This window comes from Oreochromis aureus, linkage group 16 (assembly GCF_013358895.1).
Source record: "Oreochromis aureus strain Israel breed Guangdong linkage group 16, ZZ_aureus, whole genome shotgun sequence".
Taxonomy (NCBI): Eukaryota; Metazoa; Chordata; class Actinopteri; order Cichliformes; family Cichlidae; genus Oreochromis; species Oreochromis aureus.
The window spans coordinates 7,238,681-7,257,538 of record NC_052957.1 but is presented as its reverse complement, the minus strand read 5'-3'; the positions used below and the strand labels follow the sequence as shown (position 1 = coordinate 7,257,538).

General features: G+C 39.8%; 1 protein-coding gene across 1 annotated transcript; it reads left to right on the top strand.

Moving 5' to 3' along the window:
- Positions 1-319: 319 nt before the first annotated feature.
- On the top strand, positions 320-18,535 carry stk17b (serine/threonine kinase 17b (apoptosis-inducing)). Its single transcript, XM_031726039.2, has 7 exons — positions 320-845; positions 7,528-7,740; positions 11,144-11,282; positions 12,416-12,542; positions 12,839-12,887; positions 13,934-14,113; positions 15,535-18,535. Exons 1-7 carry the CDS (start codon positions 724-726, stop codon positions 15,770-15,772), a joined length of 1,068 nt encoding a protein of 355 aa, XP_031581899.1. The 5' UTR covers positions 320-723; the 3' UTR covers positions 15,773-18,535.
- Positions 18,536-18,858: the final 323 nt, after the last annotated feature.

The following is an 18,858-nucleotide window of genomic DNA, read 5'->3' as shown; positions in this document are numbered from 1 at the left end:
TGAAGTGCTATTATAATAAAATTATTGTAAAACTGAACAATCATATCACACATATATACCATATGTCTTATATTTAGAATAAAAAAAAACCAAACAATAACCTTGTTATTTCACAAATATTGTAAATTAAATGAACTCTCATAAGTTGGACTTTGACAGTCCAACTTTTGAGTATTAAGATTAATGATTTATTTTTGTCATTCATTTATGTGTTTTCTGAACTTCAAACCCGCTCCTTTAATGACATGAATAGGCTGCCATAGCTCGGCTGTGTCCAAATTCAAACCTTTCAACTGAACACAAAAGCAATGCGCATGCGCACTGACGCGTCGACGACGGTGTCAAACAGGGATGTGAAAATGATCGCAAACTGTGCGGACAAACTCAATGAGGGGACTAACAGCCGACCGCAGCGGCAGCTCGGATAGGTTTCGTGTTAACAGCCTTTGAGTGCGGACTTTATAGACCCCAGCTTCGCTTTTCTTGAGCTGAGGAAAATCGGTTTAAGTCACTTTTTTAAGTGCCGTCGAGCTAACTTAGCGACAGTTGAGCTAGCCGGAGCTGGAGCGGCGCGCTGTGACCGGCTGAGCTAACATTAACATGTAACTACGGCGAAACGAGCAGTGGTAACGTTAGTTTAGCTCATTTTCACCGTCCGTCTCTCTTCTGCTCGGCGTTTGGCACCGTTTTCAGCCAGGAAGCAGCACCGAGGAGGAGAGGAAGATGTCTCGGAGGCGGCTGGACAGTCGTAGCGGACTCTCCGCCGGGCTGCTCGGCGAGATTCAGACTCCGATCAGCACGGAGCCGCTGGAGAGTGTATACGAGATCACCGGGGAGCTGGGCAGGTGAGTCCGCCAGAGAGTGCACCTGCTGTATATGACACCTTGGAGCTGTACCTGACACTTTACAGCCAGATATTTACAGATGAGACTCAGTTTCTGTATTACCATCACTTACTAAGACAGGGTTACTACTTATAAATCTTTTGTTGTATTTATTTAGTACTACATTTGTGAAGCACAGGGAGAGGAACGCACCGTCAGTGGCATAGATGTCAGCTGTACTGTACAAATGTAAATACACGGCTACTGATATAGGGAAAGTCAAATATCTTAAAATCACCACAGTAAATGTCAGATGATAGGACAGATGTTTCTCTGGTGGACAGATGCGTCGCACTGTAGGAGCTGTGAAAGAGTTCCCGTGTCTGTTGTGACAGTGGAGCTGAATCGGTTGGAGACAGGGACAATACATATAGTCTACCGGCTACATCTGTTATTAGTGTTCGTTTCAGTGGTGTAAAAATAAGAACTAAGAAATCAAGTGTTAAAAACATGACGTGTGCTTACATTTCCAAGTAGGTGCACGTCAGTGTTTTTCCAAGCATTTCTTTTTTTGACTCTCATTGCTTTGAAGATAAAGCAGAGCAAGAAGGCACATGCACATGTATGCATGTAACTTAGCTCGGTTGTTTCTTGTTTGTGTCTTTCATAAGTGAAGTGTACACAGTTTGGCTTCCAAAAAGGAGAAGTAGACACCTGACATTTTTAAAGATCACATAACCCTCCTACTAAATATTCACCAAGCTTAATTTAGGATTAAACAGTACCTCTTCACTAACGATCACTACACACGTCAAGCACCCTTTTCCCAGAAAGAATAAGGAACAAAGGTCCTTACTGGGAATAACCTTTAGGGCTGGCTGGGAATATTAGGTTTGGAGCAGTGTATTGCTTATTTATCTGTTTATATTGGATACAGTACATTTTACAGATGGGATTAAAATAAAGACCATGCTTGTAACAATTCTTTCTCAGGTAAATGCGCTCTCAATCTGTGCATCCAGTATGCTATGAGATTACTTTTTACTAACGGATAGGTTGTAAAATAGGGACTCCTGCATAGATAGAATATAGATAGAACAAAGTTATTGCTGTTAGAGCACAAACACCTTAACTATACCCTGGATTATCCAACACTCTACCTAGTCAAAAGTGTGCATGACTAATTGTGCAGTCTCACCTAAGTACACATGAGCTTTGTGCTGAATCATTAATGTATTATTGAGAAAGGAGGTTTTTAGTCTTTTTAGTGTCTTGAGGTGTACGTGAGTAAAATGTGTTGAAGGCTTTCAAAGAGTTTTTGTCTACAATGTACGTACAGTGTATATTTTGCCCACTTTAAGCAAAAAAAAAAAAGTTATTTATTGAAATTTTTGATTGCGACATGAATTATGTTTAATCTTATACAGCAACGAAATGCTGTTCATAAACATAACATCTTCATGTCAAAACATTATCTTTTTGAATTAAATTAACCAAGATGATACACCTATATGTTAAAAATCTGAAACTTAGTGTATCCTCTGCTCTTTTAAGACTGTTTCAGGAGGATAATTACTCCTTACATTACCACAGTTTTGGAAAAATTTAGTGTCAAGCTTGTCATTCAGTTTTTTGTGAATATAAAATACTTGGTGCTCAGCAAAGAGGCAAAAATAACAGTAAAGTCATAAACTTATTTTTAAAAAGTTAACACACAGTGTAGTCAACCCCCAAAGGCTGTGTTTTGAGCAGGAAAAACCCTGAAGTTGTGTTACAGTGAGTAAAAGCTAAAGTAGCAAAAATATCGCACTCAATTTAGTCCATGGGCCCAAGAAGTCCTGTTTGATCTCTAAAAACATGCCAGTAAATATTTCCCTTTCTTTTTAACTGCAATAAAAAACAGTCTGTTCAAACGTTCAGCTGGCTTAGGACAAAGGTTCAAAGGGGCTGCAACCTTTGCCCCATGCCCATGCCCTTCCTGTACCAGACTACAGGAAGTAGTATTTAATTTAGAAAACAGTTAAACAGCCTAAGGGATGTTCAAATACATCTCAGTGTTCTGTATTTACTGACCCTACTGTCATTGGATGTATTTTAAAATTTACACACCACCATGGAAGGGGTTAAATCTGTTACACAGTTTTTCTGAGTAATTTAACTTTTGAAACATTTTCACAGTGTGGAGTGAGGCTGTATCTCCACAAAGAAATGACAGTGAACAGGAAAATTTAAGCTTTTAGCCATCAAAGGGTGTTAAACAAGGAAAGGCTGGTAATAGACTCTGTCACAATTGGCCTATACAACAGCTAAAATGAACTAAGCAAATCTCAACAAGAAATCCCAGGACTTTCACCGCATGAAGTATTTCTCAACTTTTACAAGTAATGATACCTTATTAAGATTCTTATGATTTATTGCAGGAGTTCATATTCACAACCAGCGGCTGGATTTTAACCTCTGTGCAGAAAGGTTTAATAGCTCTAATCTGCTGTAAACTGGCAGGTGGAGATTTCCAGAAAGTTGTGCCTTTAATTACAGTTTGTGCAAAAGAACTCTTACATCATGTCTGCAGTTTCCCTCTAATATATCTGTTGTGATAATGATGGTGGGGTGTAGTTTAACCGTTAAATATTGATGGCTGTATAAGGGTAAGCTTGTCCCACTTACTATGACAGATTCAGCAAGTTTCAGATGAGTTGTGACTCAAAAAGCATTCCTGTTGAAACCACACCTACAATAATAGTTAACAGTTTTAACATTTACTACAACACAACAAGGAAATGCACAAATCCACAAAGACTGTTACATAAGACCTTAAAAAACTTCTATTTATGTTTATGTGAAGTTGCATTCCAGTAAAATACTGTATATTTTGCCCCTGACCACATTTACTTTGTAGTTACCCTAAAAAAATAAACCTAAAATGTCACGTTCTGCTTTAACTTTAGGCATAAACTGAGATAGAAAAATAAACAGCAGCAGCGTTTGGAGGGTTAGTCATTGGTTAGGCTGATATAAACATTAGCAGAGTAAAGATTTGGGATGAGGATTTAATTGTTGTCATGTTGAGGGACCCAGATGGGTGGAGACAAATGCCATACATGGCAGGAAGAAGACACCAAAAATGGACCAAATCTGAGCCAAGAAAACAGCAGAAATGATTCATTCTCAATGTGAGGTTAGTCATTAATATGCTGCTGCGTGGTTTACTCACTATGAAAAAATCCTAATCCTAATCTTAACATCCACACTGAAAACCTTGTCGGCCCAAGAGTGATTTGTTCGTCCAGGACACTTATTATTAGTGTATTAGTGCTGATATGAAGGAGTAGAGACCAAGAATGATAATTGGATAGTTAAAACATAAAACAGAGTCGTCATTTAATAAGCAGGTAGAGAGAGGCAAGAGGCTAAATTATAGAGGTTGAAACTATACAGCATGAAAACTGAGAAAAAAATGATATACCAGATCGTATTTACTTCTTTTCTGCACCTACTCTACAGGAAAATGTTTTTTTAGCATTGAGTGTTAATAAACAGGAAGAGTTGAGCAAATGTGCTACCTTGTCACATGAAGGAGGTCTTGCATGACTGTTCAGATAGGATAACGTAAAAAAAAAATCCCCAAATTTGGGAAATTACCAGGTTAGCAAAAATATTAAACATGGCCTGTAACAAACTAGCTTATATGAAGTAAAAACAGCTCAGTAAAATAAAATGAGATAGCTAAAGAAGGAGCTGAATCAACACACATTTGAAGGACAGTTGATGTCACTTATCTGTGTATTCATGCTGATACACTGACCCTAACTTTTTGCATGTGCTGGCTGAATAGCTCAGATCGAGTCATGCAGTGTAAGGCACTTAAGTTAATGGTGATTGGACTCTGGACTGTAAGTCTTAACACTCCAGCCTCTGACCAGGGGATGTGACTTTACTGTACAGTGGGAAAATATGAAGCCTTGGTATAAAAGGAGACCTTTATCATGTGTTTGTGTGCGAGCCATGGCAACCGCGGACAGCTGATGATCATATCCTGACAAGCCCGAGGTGTGTTTGAAGTCATGATGTGTCACGCAGAGCATTAAAGTGTAGCTAGTGTTAGTCTGCAGGAGGAAGGAAACAAGCACATGTGGAAAGCAGACTTAAGAAAGCAGAACCGGCTCGGGTTACTTCTGCTCGCCACTTTGTTTGCAATTTGTTAAAACAGGAAGTTCTGATGTGAAATGTGTTAAAACTCAGTGATGAGAACATGGCTGGCACAAGGGTGTTAATCTTAAGCTGTAGTAGCTTTTCTTTTGAATTTAAGGTAACTTCCCAGCTATAACTAAATCCCTAAACAAGGACCCTTTACTGTGTGTCCTTACTTATTTATTTATTAGTCAGAATTAAACTGAAATGCTTCAGTTGGCTGTTGCTGTTCATGGAATTAATTAAAGACACATAAATCATAATTTTTCTGTGTATTTGAAATGACTGTAACGTGAGATAAGATCTTGATCTAAAAAAAACAAACCAAAAAAACCCACCTTTTTGGCAAGTGTCTTTAGAGGGAGCTTATTCTGTTACATCTCCTCTTCCATTGGTGGATGTTCACATTAAACATGGTTAAAGTTTCAAATATTGAGGTCAGTAATCTTGTCAGCTGAAAGCTCAGGCTTCGGACTGGTCTGAACTCTGTTTCAGACCGGTCTTTCTGCCCTTGGCTCTGTATGATATCATCGAGAGGGAATATCCCTAGTATGATCGTTTCAGGAGCAACACTGTTGTTTACGAGGTGCAGCCAACCAAAAGAAACAGGTAGTTGAGGTGTAGAGACTCTTCCTGCCTCAGAGTCAGCTTTTCACCAGAAGTCTTTTCATTTTCCTGCTTATTAAACTAACTAAACTACTTCTGACCATTTAATAAACATAAATATCTATTCTACTTAAATAATTGAACTCCCTCGCTAACAAAGCAAAGCAAATTTCCTTTATGCAGGAAAAGAATATGTACAAGAAGACATGAAGGTTTAACATGGTAGAGGGTTATATGCTTTCACATGATGTGTAGGATGTTTTAGCACAATTCAAAGAAGTCCTTCTGAGTCTGTAACCTAGAAAAGTTAGGTTTTCCTAGAGAGCTGAATTTAGGGCTGTTATCTGTACAGCTGGTAACAAGATGAACTTTAAACAAAGTTTTAAATGTGCGTTAAATGTTAAAATAGCTCTAACATGACGTTTAATGACCTAAACAAATGGTTACCATGGTGACAAGACATGGCAGTAGGCTGTTGGAAATGTACTAGCATTAGATAACACTCACGCACACAGAACCTGTTATCTAATGCCACTTCTGTATTTGTATAACACCTTTATCGCAAAGTCACTTACAGATATTATGTTGTAAAGGCTGGACCACATACTAATCAGCATTTTCTACATAAAATGAAACATATTAATCATTAGTTATATCTGACTTGTATTGGGGAAAGTTTGCAGTGAATCATGTTGGAGGTATTTAGCCATCTAAATTAATCTTACAGTGGATAATGGCTAAAACCACAACGTCTATCAGGGTTTTTCCTGCACAGAAAAAAATGTTGGAAACAACGAAAGAAGCTTTCATTTTACATCAAAGGAAAATCACCAGCACTGTGATAGACAATTTGGAAAAATATCTTAAACACATTTTTTGTTTAGGCAATGGACAAAAATAAAAGCAAAAAAGTAAAGATTTCTCTTAAGTTGATGCCAAAGACCCATTTTTAGCCTGGAAAAAGCCTTTTTATATACACTAATATGTATATATGTATAAGATGGGGTAATAACCATGACTTGACCCATTGGTTTCTGGCATTTGTGGTAAGGAGAAGACTAAAAAAATCCTAACCAAGTTCTTCTAGAAACAACTCTAAATCAAATCCAGGTGGTTATTTAGAGCCAGACGAATAAATCTAAATAAATGGTTACAACACCAATATTAATAAATGTAACCTAAAAAATCGTGTTTAATCAAATTGATATTGCCCCATAATAAGCTTTAAAAGCTGTATTTAGTTATACTTACACATCGCATGGGCAGAATTTCAGAACATAATGGCCTTGACCTAAATGCATGGTAATTCATGTCATGGATATGTTAGCCAGGAAAAAAATACATTTACTGACATCTTTACTACAGCCAGGAGTAGAAAGAAAAACCTCACCTTATCGCTACAGCTGAACCCAGACACCCGACAGACAAAATGTTTTGGGTCAGTTTTATCCATGACCTTGTTCATTCCCAGAGTTCATTACCATAGGTGAGTGTTGGAGCATAGGTTGGTAAATGTCCTATACAGAGCCTACATGACTGCGAGGGCAGCACTAATCCACCTGTCAACCTCACACCCCACAAAATTCAAACCCTGTAGGGTCATCATAAAAGAGTAGAAATAACTACAGAGGTCACTTTTCTGTGTAGCAGGCTGTAAACATGTTTATTTCTGCTGTAAAGTTGGACATTTTAACATTGAAGTCTCCAGTGGGCATTAGAGGAACTGCAGTTTTTTTTCAATTGGTTTTGATTTTTGACTATGGAGGGTTTTACTTAAAATTTATAAAAGCTGGTTTATCTTTACTCTGGCATTTCCTGTTTAATCAATATAACTGTAAAAAAAAAAAAAAATCAAACTCAGCTTCAGTTTGTGTATTATTGTCTGGCTTTTTTCCTTTCCTCTCAGGGGTAAGTTTGCTGTGGTGAAGCGGTGTGTGGAGAAAGCCACAGGGAAAGCGTTCGCTGCCAAATTCCTAAAAAAGAGGAGGCGAGGTCGCGACTGCCGGGCAGAGGTCATCCACGAGATGGCTGTCCTGGAGATGGCGCGTAACAACCCCCGAGTGGTCAACCTGCATGCCGCTTACGAGACGGATCACGACATCGTCTTAGTGCTGGAATAGTGAGTTCACACAAACTTTCTGCCTGTTTTATTTTATATATGATGCATCCTATTTAATTCGTACATTCGATTTGAGTGCTTCTATTTTCCTCAAACACGCCAAGCCAGCAGTGAGATCCTGTAAACGATTGTATGAGGGCGAAGTCCTGTTTGTCCAGTCCTAAAGAGCTGCCAAATTAGCAAACAGCTCATCCTTCATAACAGGTTTATCAGGAATAGGTTGAAAGCTACAGGAACATGCTGGAAGCTTGAGCTGAAGGCGACCTGAACCACCGTCCTCTTAGTCTTGACCTCTTAACCTTTCCTGTTTAAAGCCCTTTTCAAACGAATGTCGCGTCCTTTGTCTGTGCCGCCATTTGTCTTGTCACTTTGTACAATCAAAACAGAAACTGCAAGATTAGATGTGAGAATACATGAGGGCTTGTTGAAATGAACTGCTCTGTTTTTTCTAACCACACCTTTAATAGTCATTGGAGACACTTTAATCCCCTCTAAAGTGCAAACATGGTAAACAGCTCACTTTGTTGATCTAAGACAGTCTGGAAAAAAAGGCCTGGTCCTTGTTCCAGAAAGCAGCTTCAGCAGTATTTGAAGCCAACTTGAAACTCAGAAAGGAGAAACTCCTGAGGTTGACTCTGTATTCAACCTGAGTTAAGATTGTGCATTGAAAATCATATAAATCTATCACCGCCTGGATCTTTGATACTTGGATTTGCCATGGCAATGGGTCAATAAATAGCAAAGCCTCCATTTTGATGCAGTGATAATAGAAATATGGACAAGTTTCAGTTTGGAGCAAGAGGTTTCTGTCTTAGTCCTCAGTGCCAATCGACCCAGAGACTGGGCAGCAACCACTGGTTACTAGGGAAAAATCTGTATTCCCCCACCTGTTCAGAAAGCAGTCTGGAAGCTGCTGAGTGCTGCACCAAATACATCCCTGAAATTGCTTTAGTCGCTTGCCGATTGCTGTGGTTGGTGGTTGTTTCCACAGGAAACTCCCTGCTAAGCAGTCGTGAAAAGTGTGATGTAAACTGGAACAGAGACACTGTGCCTTCAAAGTAAAGGCTGTTTCTGTGATACAGTGAAGTTAATACATTAGTTAATATGTTTCAAAAACTACTGACCAACTTCTTCCAGTGGCCCAGGAGCAATTTGTTGACAATCTACATTTTCCAGCATGACAGAGCAGAGATGTTACAAACCGGAGTGATAACATTTTGGATCTATGAGTCATAATGAGTATAAAACAGAATGTGAGGATTGTTTTTATCTTTGCCAAAGACATACCACAGTTCTCTCTTATTTTGTCATGCAGGATTTACATTGAACCTATTCTGTAACAGCCACAAATAACAAGGAAATTGTAGGTTTCTGTTACAGAACACCACACAGTCATTGTGGGCTGATTTTGTTAAATGGCGTGTGTAGTCACAGCTGTCTTACTGTCCAGAGTTAGAAAGATGCAGATTAATGTGCTCTAATATGAGCTTTAATATCGACTGTATGAATGAAACAGAGCATCATTGAGCTGCTTCAGGCAGGAGGAAGGAGTCAGAGAGGAAATCTGCCAGCAAGCAGGTGAAAATCAAGTTGGCTCATTTTTATGGAAAAGAAATCCCAGCGTTTCCTGCATCTCAGTATAAACAAACTCAGGGTTTCTAGAACAGGAGCAGTGATCGATCATGCATGGCAAAAACCTGCTACGTAGTGCACCTGTTTAGAAATGTCTTTACCCGCATCCTGTCTAGTTTCTGCTTTCTCAGTTTCTCCACCTCTACTTTTGTTAGCATGTTTTGAATTCTTATTGAAAGTCTTTGTCCGTCCGGCTATTTTTACTGATTTATCTCTCATCTGTTTACTTTTCCATTAGAATTCCATGTTCTGGATCATAGGTGCATTCCTCACGTGAATTATTTCATTCAGTCTCGTGCAGTTCCCTCATTCTTTATCAGTATATCTTTATTTCATACCTGAGCGTGAAGACGCTGCATCAGCCAGCTGCCATTGCACATGCAATGGTTATTTACAGCTCATTAAGCTAGAAACTAAAATTAGGTGCAACACTTTAATTAAGTGAAATATAATAATAACAAAAGGGTAGAAATGAGGGCTAGATTTGACATACTTACAAAACTAAGTAAATAAAAATACATGGGACTCATTATGATTTACTTCTTTTTTTTTTTTTTCTAAATGTGGTCCAATTTTTCAGCAAATTAAGATTTATTGAGGTTGAATTTTTAAATCTTTCATTACTTTATATACTGCCGGGCAGATTGAACTACAGGGTAAATCAAAAAGAATCATATGATTTGCAGTAAAAGCTAAAAGCTTGCAGTAAATTTTAAAACACATAGCTGAACATAAAGTTCTACATACAAAACTTACAGTGTTCACAGATGCTCAGTGTGTCCCTCTCTGGACGAACGGCATGTCCATATGATAGTCAAGCGCGTCACGCACTTTTGTATGTGTGGAGTCTTTGGAGCTACTACTGATATAGTGCTAACTACTGTCAACCGAGTGAAACTTAGGAATCTGCTCTTTCTAACGGTCTTCTTTACAGTCTTTCACATAGGAAGACTTCTAGTGGGCTGTGGAAGTACTGCAGGTGACCCACAAAATTTAATTTACAATAAATAAGTAAATAAAATAAAGAAATGCTGTCATTTAGTTTGAAAGTACTGTTAGATATTTACATTTATAAAGAAACTGAACAAAAAAAAAACAAAACAGCTATGGGATTTAAGAATTGATAGATTTTCTGACCCGTTTTATTTTCTTGATCTTGTCATTAAAGGGTTGGGTACTCCGGTCTAAATCTTCAAAATATTTAGTCATTAAACCTTAAAAATAATTATTGCATACTGCAAAGTTTGGCAGAAAAACAAACCAGAGTTATTACACTTTTTTTTCCCTTCAGCTTTAGGCTTGTGCTTAACTCGTACCGACATTTTGCTTGTGATTACAGCAACAAGGATATAAATTCAAATTCAGAAACGGCAGTTAGAAGCTTGAGTTATCTGAGATGTAGTAAAACTTTCTACTCGTACATTTTAGCCCTTCAGTCTTCATCTGTGTGCCTGCAGTGTTTTTTTTACAGTGACTAAGCAGGAAGGAGGTTCCTCTCTTTCTCAATAAAACCTTGCCAGAACATGCAGGATCAAACCTGCGTCCCTCTGGCTGTGGGCTGGAGACTAAAACCACTGCACCACCCTGTAATCCATAAATGCATTTTTGTTTTCTCCTGTGGAAACTATAACACACGCACACACACACACACACACACACACACACACACACACACACACACACACACACACACACACACACAGAGTCTGTATCAAACTGCTCTGTGTTTCATATTTCACCAGACATTTCTTCCTTTCTCCTGTTCATGCAGCGCGGCCGGTGGAGAGATATTTGACCACTGCGTGTTCGACGAGCTGCTGCCCGAGGCCCAGATCACGCGCCTGATCAGGCAGACGCTGGAGGGGGTTCACTACCTCCATCAGAGCAACCTGGTCCACTTAGACCTCAAGGTATTCAGACACATCCAACCAAAGTGAATCTATTTTTAATCGTTTACTCTACTCACCACAGACTTAACCTTAAGCACTCGAGTGTTTCCCTTCTCTAAGCGCTCAAAATCCTAAATTCCTTTTTTAATGCCACAGTTAAGCCTAGAAGCCTAGATTGTAGAGAGCCTGGAAATGACTTCTGCTGCAGTGACAGCAGGGTGTGAAGAGTTTTGTTGTCACTACATCAGGGTCAAATCGATTGTCCCCCACCTGAGCCCCTAAGAATCAGCTGATTTTTTTTGTACAGGACTACAAAAATAAATCTATATGTTGATACCAGGATCTTCACACACCTCTGACTCTCCTGGGCCACAAAAATGAATAAATGTGTGGGGTTTTTGTTTTCATGTGGTTATCGCCTCTTTATGATATCTCAAAAATTCAAGATCTTGACTAAATACCAAATCTTAGCAAATGCCTTTCTTAAATGTGTTATTTTACTCATGAGGGTGGGAATTCTACATGTCAACATAAAACTGTCATCACTGTCAGAAATACTTGTCATTTGACTCACAGGTCCTTTAAAAATAAGTTTTTTTATTGTCCCAAAATCAGGGACCAAGCTGGTTAGCCCTGAATAACACAGATAATGTTTTAGAAAGTGAGTTTCATTTCACTTTTTTCTTTTTTACAAGCAATTTGGGCCTTTTAAAAGACGTCACCTAAACTCAGACCTGATCAAAGTAATAAACAACAGTGATACAGCATATTACCTTCTCAAACAACCAAACTGAACTGACACAACACAAAAAGGAGAAGTTATACTGGCTGACATCAGTGCATTTACTTTAAACGAGCATATTTTCAGCTTTCATGTGTGCAGATTTGGTCTTAAATTTCATTTAAAGTTAAATTAATAAGTCTTATTTATACCTGTGGACACCCTGTGATTACAGGATAGTCACATACAGTACTAAATGTTCTCAGCCTGTTTTAAAGAGAGTGGCGCAATATCATAATAGTCGTGTATTTAATTAAATAACTGTGTTTCCTGTGCAGAGACATTCATCATGAGGTGGATTTTGCAATCAGAAATGACTTTTATTCCTGGAGTACTTCCTGCTTTCACTGTGTTCCCTCTCTGCCTCTCTCAGCCACAGAACATCCTCCTGACCAGCCTGTCGCCTCCAGGAGACATAAAGATCGTGGACTTCGGCCTGGCACGCAGACTGGGTGCGGTTGGAGAGCTCCGAGAGATTCTTGGCACACCTGAATACGTGGGTAAGGTGACGCTCATTAAACAAAGGCAGCAGCGGACATTTCACACATATTTATAGACAAACATCAGTCAGATTCACGGTAATAAACAATATATAAAATGTAAATGTTGAGTAAGAAGAGATCATGCATTTGATCAATTTTACTATGCTAGCTCCTGTGTGAGTGAATGAGTGACACACCTATAAATACATGCAGAAAGAACCATGAGTCAGTAATTAATCCGGGAAATTACACAGAGATCTTTTCTGACTGTTGACTGACAGCTTTTATGTTTTTTTTTGCTTTTTTATATTCAGCTCCAGAGATCCTCAACTATGAGCCAATCACAACGGCGAGTGACCTTTGGTGAGTATATCTGTACTAAATGGGCTCTGATTTAACCCTTTGGAAGGAGTGGTATCACCACTTGTAATTTGCCACTTCCAGCATGAAGAGAAAGTAACATGAACTCCACCACCAGGAGAATAAAAGCTGAGCTTAAGCTGCATACGTGCTGGAAGTGACTCTCAGCGATGTGGTGACCAGTGACCACAGCACAGGAAGTCATTTTACGCCGTGGGCCACATGCAACCCACTTTGATCTCAAGTGTGCCAGACCAGTGAAACTCCGCTTTTTGTCAGAGTAAAATTTAGTAAAGTTTAACCACACGTGTAATCCCTGACATATTTTAAAATAAGGAAAGAAGTTCAATTTCAGGAATATATCTCAGTTTTTCCACATGGGAAAGGAATGCTGCTTTAAGCTTAACTTGTAAGAAATAAATGTTTAAATTTCTGTTAAAGTTCTGCTAGCACTTTGTGCAGACTGTCCTGCAATTTACAAAACAACATTTTTGTCACCTGACAGAATGTCTTCTTTTTGGTGTTTCTTTTTCTATGGTAAACCCACTGTAAAAATAATATATTTCCACAGTAGATGGTGAAAAACCAAAACACTTAATGCCATTTTATTGTTTATCTATTAATGCTCTATTCCTTTGACTTTGGTGTAATATGAATAGCCATTGGTGAGGTAGAAAAAAACTTGTGGTTAAGTCTAAAATTTGTGGCTTGCTTTACATTTTCCAAAGCTCATTCCAGCCTCACATTTCCTCACATTTGTGGAGCTGTGAGTGAATTTAAAACGTAAAGTATTTACTTGGGTTGATTTAAAAGAATCGGTCACTGTGAACATAAATCTAAGGACATACACAGCTTCATTAGAAAAATATCACAAACTGGAAATGAAAGTGAAGGCGATCTTTGGCAGTGTGGTTATTAATGTAATGCTTCCCACGTCTTTTGTGATGAGAACACATCGTTCTTTGTTTTTGTTTTTCCAAGATTATTTTGCTTGTGTCATTTAGCCTTCAGACTCTCCATGTCTGATGTGTCCTGTGTGTGTTTCTCAGGAGCGTGGGCGTCATCGCGTACATGCTGGTGACGGGTGAGTCTCCGTTTGCTGGGGACGACAAGCAGGAGACGTATCTGAACGTTTCCCAGGTCAACGTGGACTACAGCAGGGAGGCCTTCTCCAGGGTGTCCGAGCTCGCTGTGGACTTCATCCGCAAGCTGCTGGTCAAAGCACCTGAGTGAGTAAATGACAATCTGTGTGTGAGTTAGGGCTGCCACAAACGATTATTTTGACAGTCGACTAGTCACCGATTATTTTTGCGATTAGTCGACTAATCAGATCATGCATCCATTGGACGTAAAATGTACAGCTTATTGCACCAGCATGCGTCTGCTCTTATATAACTATCATTAGCTTACAGCTTGAAGTGTTTAAGGTATGTGCTAACTAAAAATAAAGACAAGATGATAGTTTATTACACTTTTAATGAAATTTGCAGATTGTTTCAGTGAAGTTTAATAAACGCAGCCGTCTGCTCCTTGCTATCTAAAATATAACAGGACACCGGAGTATATTCTCGAGCATCTCACACTTCTGATAATCAGTTGTCTGCTTGACGTTTATTCATCTGTGCAAAAACTATAACTTTATTTCTCAGCCAAACCAATTTACTCAGGAACAAATAAAATACTAAAAAAAAGCCAAACAATAACATTTTTTAGTTATCTAAGTGACTTATATTACATGTTTAACCTGAGTAGCGAAATACGGCGGTCAGCTTGAAAACGATTTGCCGGGAGTCCGGTGTTCTCACCGACTCTAATGAGCCTAGAAACCCGGCTCGCTATCGAGCTGGTGGGTAACAGACGTCTCCGAAAACGTCGGAGCGCTTTTGAAAATATGTGGTGTCTTGATAGACTGAGCAGATATTTGAGGTTTACACAGCTAAATTCTCACCTGAAAATATGTTAAACGTTTATTTTGTGACCCAGAAAGAATAATAAGAGTAATATTAAAACTAACTAGCTGCAGCCATTGTTGACAACTGCGCTGGGCAGCTATGAATTCTGGGACACAGTTTCTTCTTCTTCGGGGTTTAACGGCAGCTGGCATCCTTGTACATGCAGTGCTGCCATCTTCTGTTTCAGTCCGTTATTACACTCTTAAATACTACTACTTATTCCTGCGTCTTTTGGGATCTTACAAAGCTTCAAACGACGCGTCGACTATTAAATTAGTCGTCGACGATTTTAATGGTCGACGTAATCGTGACTAGTCGACTAATCGTGGCAGCCCTAGTGTGAGTGTGTGTGTGCGTGTGTAAGAGTGTGGGTGTTTTAACATAACTTCCATGTAACAGAGAGATGAAAATGAAAACATAGCTGTGAACAGAACCGTGATGGATGTTTTTCCAAGTCATGTCATGTGTTGTTTTAAAGTTTTTCACTGGTGCGTGATGGATTCACACTCAGCAGGCAACATGCTGGGCTAAGTATGATCTCATCAGAACTAGTATGTCAAGAAGAACCTGCTGGTGTTAATCTATAAAGGAAGAAATGTGGTTGAAGGAAAGATCAGATTGTCCAGTGAAACACCATCACCTCGATCTCTTTGCCATGAATGTGTCTAATTGTTGGACTGTCTCTGTTTTGACTGCAGGGACCGGCCCAGCGCCGTCGACTGTATGAGTCACCCCTGGCTGTGGCAGCAGCCGCAGATCTGCATGAGCCCGGACCCCGCCGCCACCGCCTTCCGCACCAGGAGTTGCGGCACAAAGTGGGCGGCCCCTCCCGAAGACTTTGAAGACAAGGAAAACTTCCTGGAGTCACCCCACTCGCACGCAAAAAGGTTTCGCTTCGAGGAGGAGACGTTTGCTCCTGTGGACGCTGACGTTTGAAGCTACAAAAATGATAAGAGGGAGATGAAGATGCAGCGGCGATCACTTATTCCTCTGAGCTTTTAAATTGTTTTAAGTCTCCTGGAAACCAGCAGCGTGCCGGCTACCATTCACCGTTCTGTTTATACTGATCCACTCAAACCAACCAAAGATAACCGGCTAAACTCTGATGTGTCGCTGTTCATACTGTACAGTACGTCTCAGTTAATGCGGTGTGTTTAACCTCAAGTATTTAATTTCCTGTCTGTTGATCTGCGTTTGAAGGGCTGCATTAAACCCGCTCTGTGCTGATGAAGGCTGCTCCGGAGGACTTCCAGGGGAATCTATGCAACATTTCTGGTGCTTCTGAATTCTTTGCCTTAACTGTGGGAAGTTGAACTGCTTTCAGTTGCACTTGTGCTTCAGCTGAAATGTGTGATATGGAGATTAGCACCTCTGCTATGAGGAAGTGAGATCATGTCGTTCTTTGCATGTTTAAAAGAGGCAGCAGCATTATAGAAAACCTGTTTCAGGTTTCTATCTGTAGAAAAAAACCCGCTGCTGCCCGTGTCAGGGTAACTTCTCTGTCGCATCAAAGTCAGATAGCAGCCACATTCAGGCCTGATCAGGCCTGCTTCTGGCTCAGTTATAGCAGCTGCTTTGTGGGCCAGATGTGGCCTGGGAGACATGGTGGAGTTAGGGATAAGGTGGAATCGGTGCCAGATGTGGACCACATTTGGGACAAACATTCCTTAATAGTGCCGCAGACAAATCCTTCAGAAGTGGATACAAGCAACAAAATTAGTGGAGTTTTTTTCCCTCTGGAACTCACTTACCAACTTAATTTTTTCCATTTTCCAGCTTATTAAACAGATTTTTAACCACCAAGGTTCAGTTTCAGAGACTTCCAGGTTTTCAGGATTCTTACCGTGAGGAAGTCAAATTTAAAACTAAAGCATCCCTCCAGAGCTCATGTGTCTCATTTTGTTTTTAACCATAACATGAGTCAATTTAAACATAAGAACAGAAAATATGCAATGAAGCCTTTATCAACATGGATATCTTATAGTCAGTCTTCTCTGAGCCAAAATTGAGTTATCAGTGATTAAAACCCATTATTTCTAAACTCCCATAGCCCTGTTTGCAAATTATTTTGAAAATAAGTTTAGATACGCCACAAAGAAGCTTCTGAAGTCGACCTCTACATGATTAGAGTGAAAATTTTGACTGTAGGATATTAAAAAGGGAGACGGGTCAGGGTAACATTATCTAAAAATAGTTTTGGTACCTGTATCCACTCGTGAAAGAGATTCTTACATGATTGCCTTTAAACTTGCCTTTAAACCTGATGTCAGACTTGGATTTTCTCAACATATGCTTTATATCGAGGGTTTAAACGTAGCTCAGGGTCTTATAGAAAGCTCTTTTAAAAATAATAATCTAAACATTCACCTTTCAGTGTTAATCTGCATTTAGGTTATTATGAAATTTCTGGCTGGAAGTGTGCTGCAGTAAAAGTAAGAAATATAAAGGGATGAATCAGCCGAGTGGGCCGCACCCGCACTTACTCAAATGATTTCCTCCCTGAGCTGCGAGTTCCTCTTAGAGGAGAAACTTTAGCACTTAGTTTGTGCAGAGCCTTTACTTAGAGCTCCTGCAGTCCTCCGCAGGTCCGGGTGCCTCAAGATTTCATCTCAGGGCTGCTGCTCACTCTTTGTTTTCTATTCTTAATGTTATTCTCACAAGCTGATTATCATTATTATTATTATTATTATTATTATTATTATTGTAATATTTATGTGCTGGACTTCTATTTTTTATGTAAATAATGCGCTCACATGTCTTATAAGCAGAGATTCAGGTGACGATGAAAGCGAGGATTAGTCATTGAGGTGGTTCAGGGAAGTGAAGTCAAAGTGGGGAAACAGAGAGGTGTCAGATGGTTTTTAGAGAGGAAAGAAGTGATTAAACAGGAAGAGTGAGTGTGGGAAGAAGTATTTCCTGATGGTTGCTTTAAGTTGTGGAGAGGTGATGAGAAAGTAGGGATGACGATTTCACAGAGGAGCCGAGGTGCCACCAACAACAAATCCTGACCTCAGAAAGTGGCAGCTCTCAACCTCCAGAGAAAACATTCCTCTGGTTTTATTTTTAGGTGCCAAGCCCGAACGGGACCACACTGTGTGTGTTTGTTGTTGCTGTCAGCACAAAGGCCTTTGTGTATCTCTGTGTGTGTGAGGAGGCTGGGCCGTGCTGTCCTCCTTTAACTGGAACGCCACACTGTAAAGGAGCAGACTGCTGTAAACGGAAATAAGCTTGAATCTGTCTGCTCTGCGAATAAAAGGTTTGGAGTTGGTTGAATCTGCAGAGCAGGTGGGTCTGACGTCACTTTGGTGCCGACGCTCCATTGGACCATTGTCTCCGTCAGACTCTTGCTGTAACCGTCGTGTTGTTTTTGTACAGCTGCTGTTGTTCTCGCGTCACTCGGCGGCCTCGGAGTGTGCGAGCGCTCTTTGTGTCAGCACCGCTGATGTCCCTCAGCGTTCCTCTTTGTTGTCTTGAGACTGAAGGATTACTGTATGTCAGAATGAAACCCGCCACAAGCACAAATAAATCAGATCTACCTTTATTCTGCTTTTTATGTTTTTGGGTTGTTTTTTTTAAGTATGAGCGTTCTGATTGCATCTGAAATGACTAAAAAATAATTTGTATTCTGATTAGCTTCAGGCTAATGTTAGGCATCACAAAGCAAACTGGAAAAGCTCATTAAAGACTGTAGAAAATAAATGGTGTCTGTGTGCTTTGTTGATGTTTTTCCAGCTCCACACTACCCTTTGTTGGCCCTGCAGAGCTGAGAGTTCGTACTGTCAGTGTGTACCAGTGAGCAGGCACAGAATGGACACCAGTAGCTCAGTAACTCTCTCAAGCAGTGTTTCCCCATCTTTTGGAGCCACGGCACACATTTCACATTAGAAAAATCACACGGCACACCACCAAACAAATGTCACAAAAAAGCATAATTTTTTCCCCGCCCACCAGGTATAGCGGGCTCGGTTTGTCCCCAGTATACCTTTTTTGCTTTCTTCTAACCACTAGTCATGCTAGGGCCT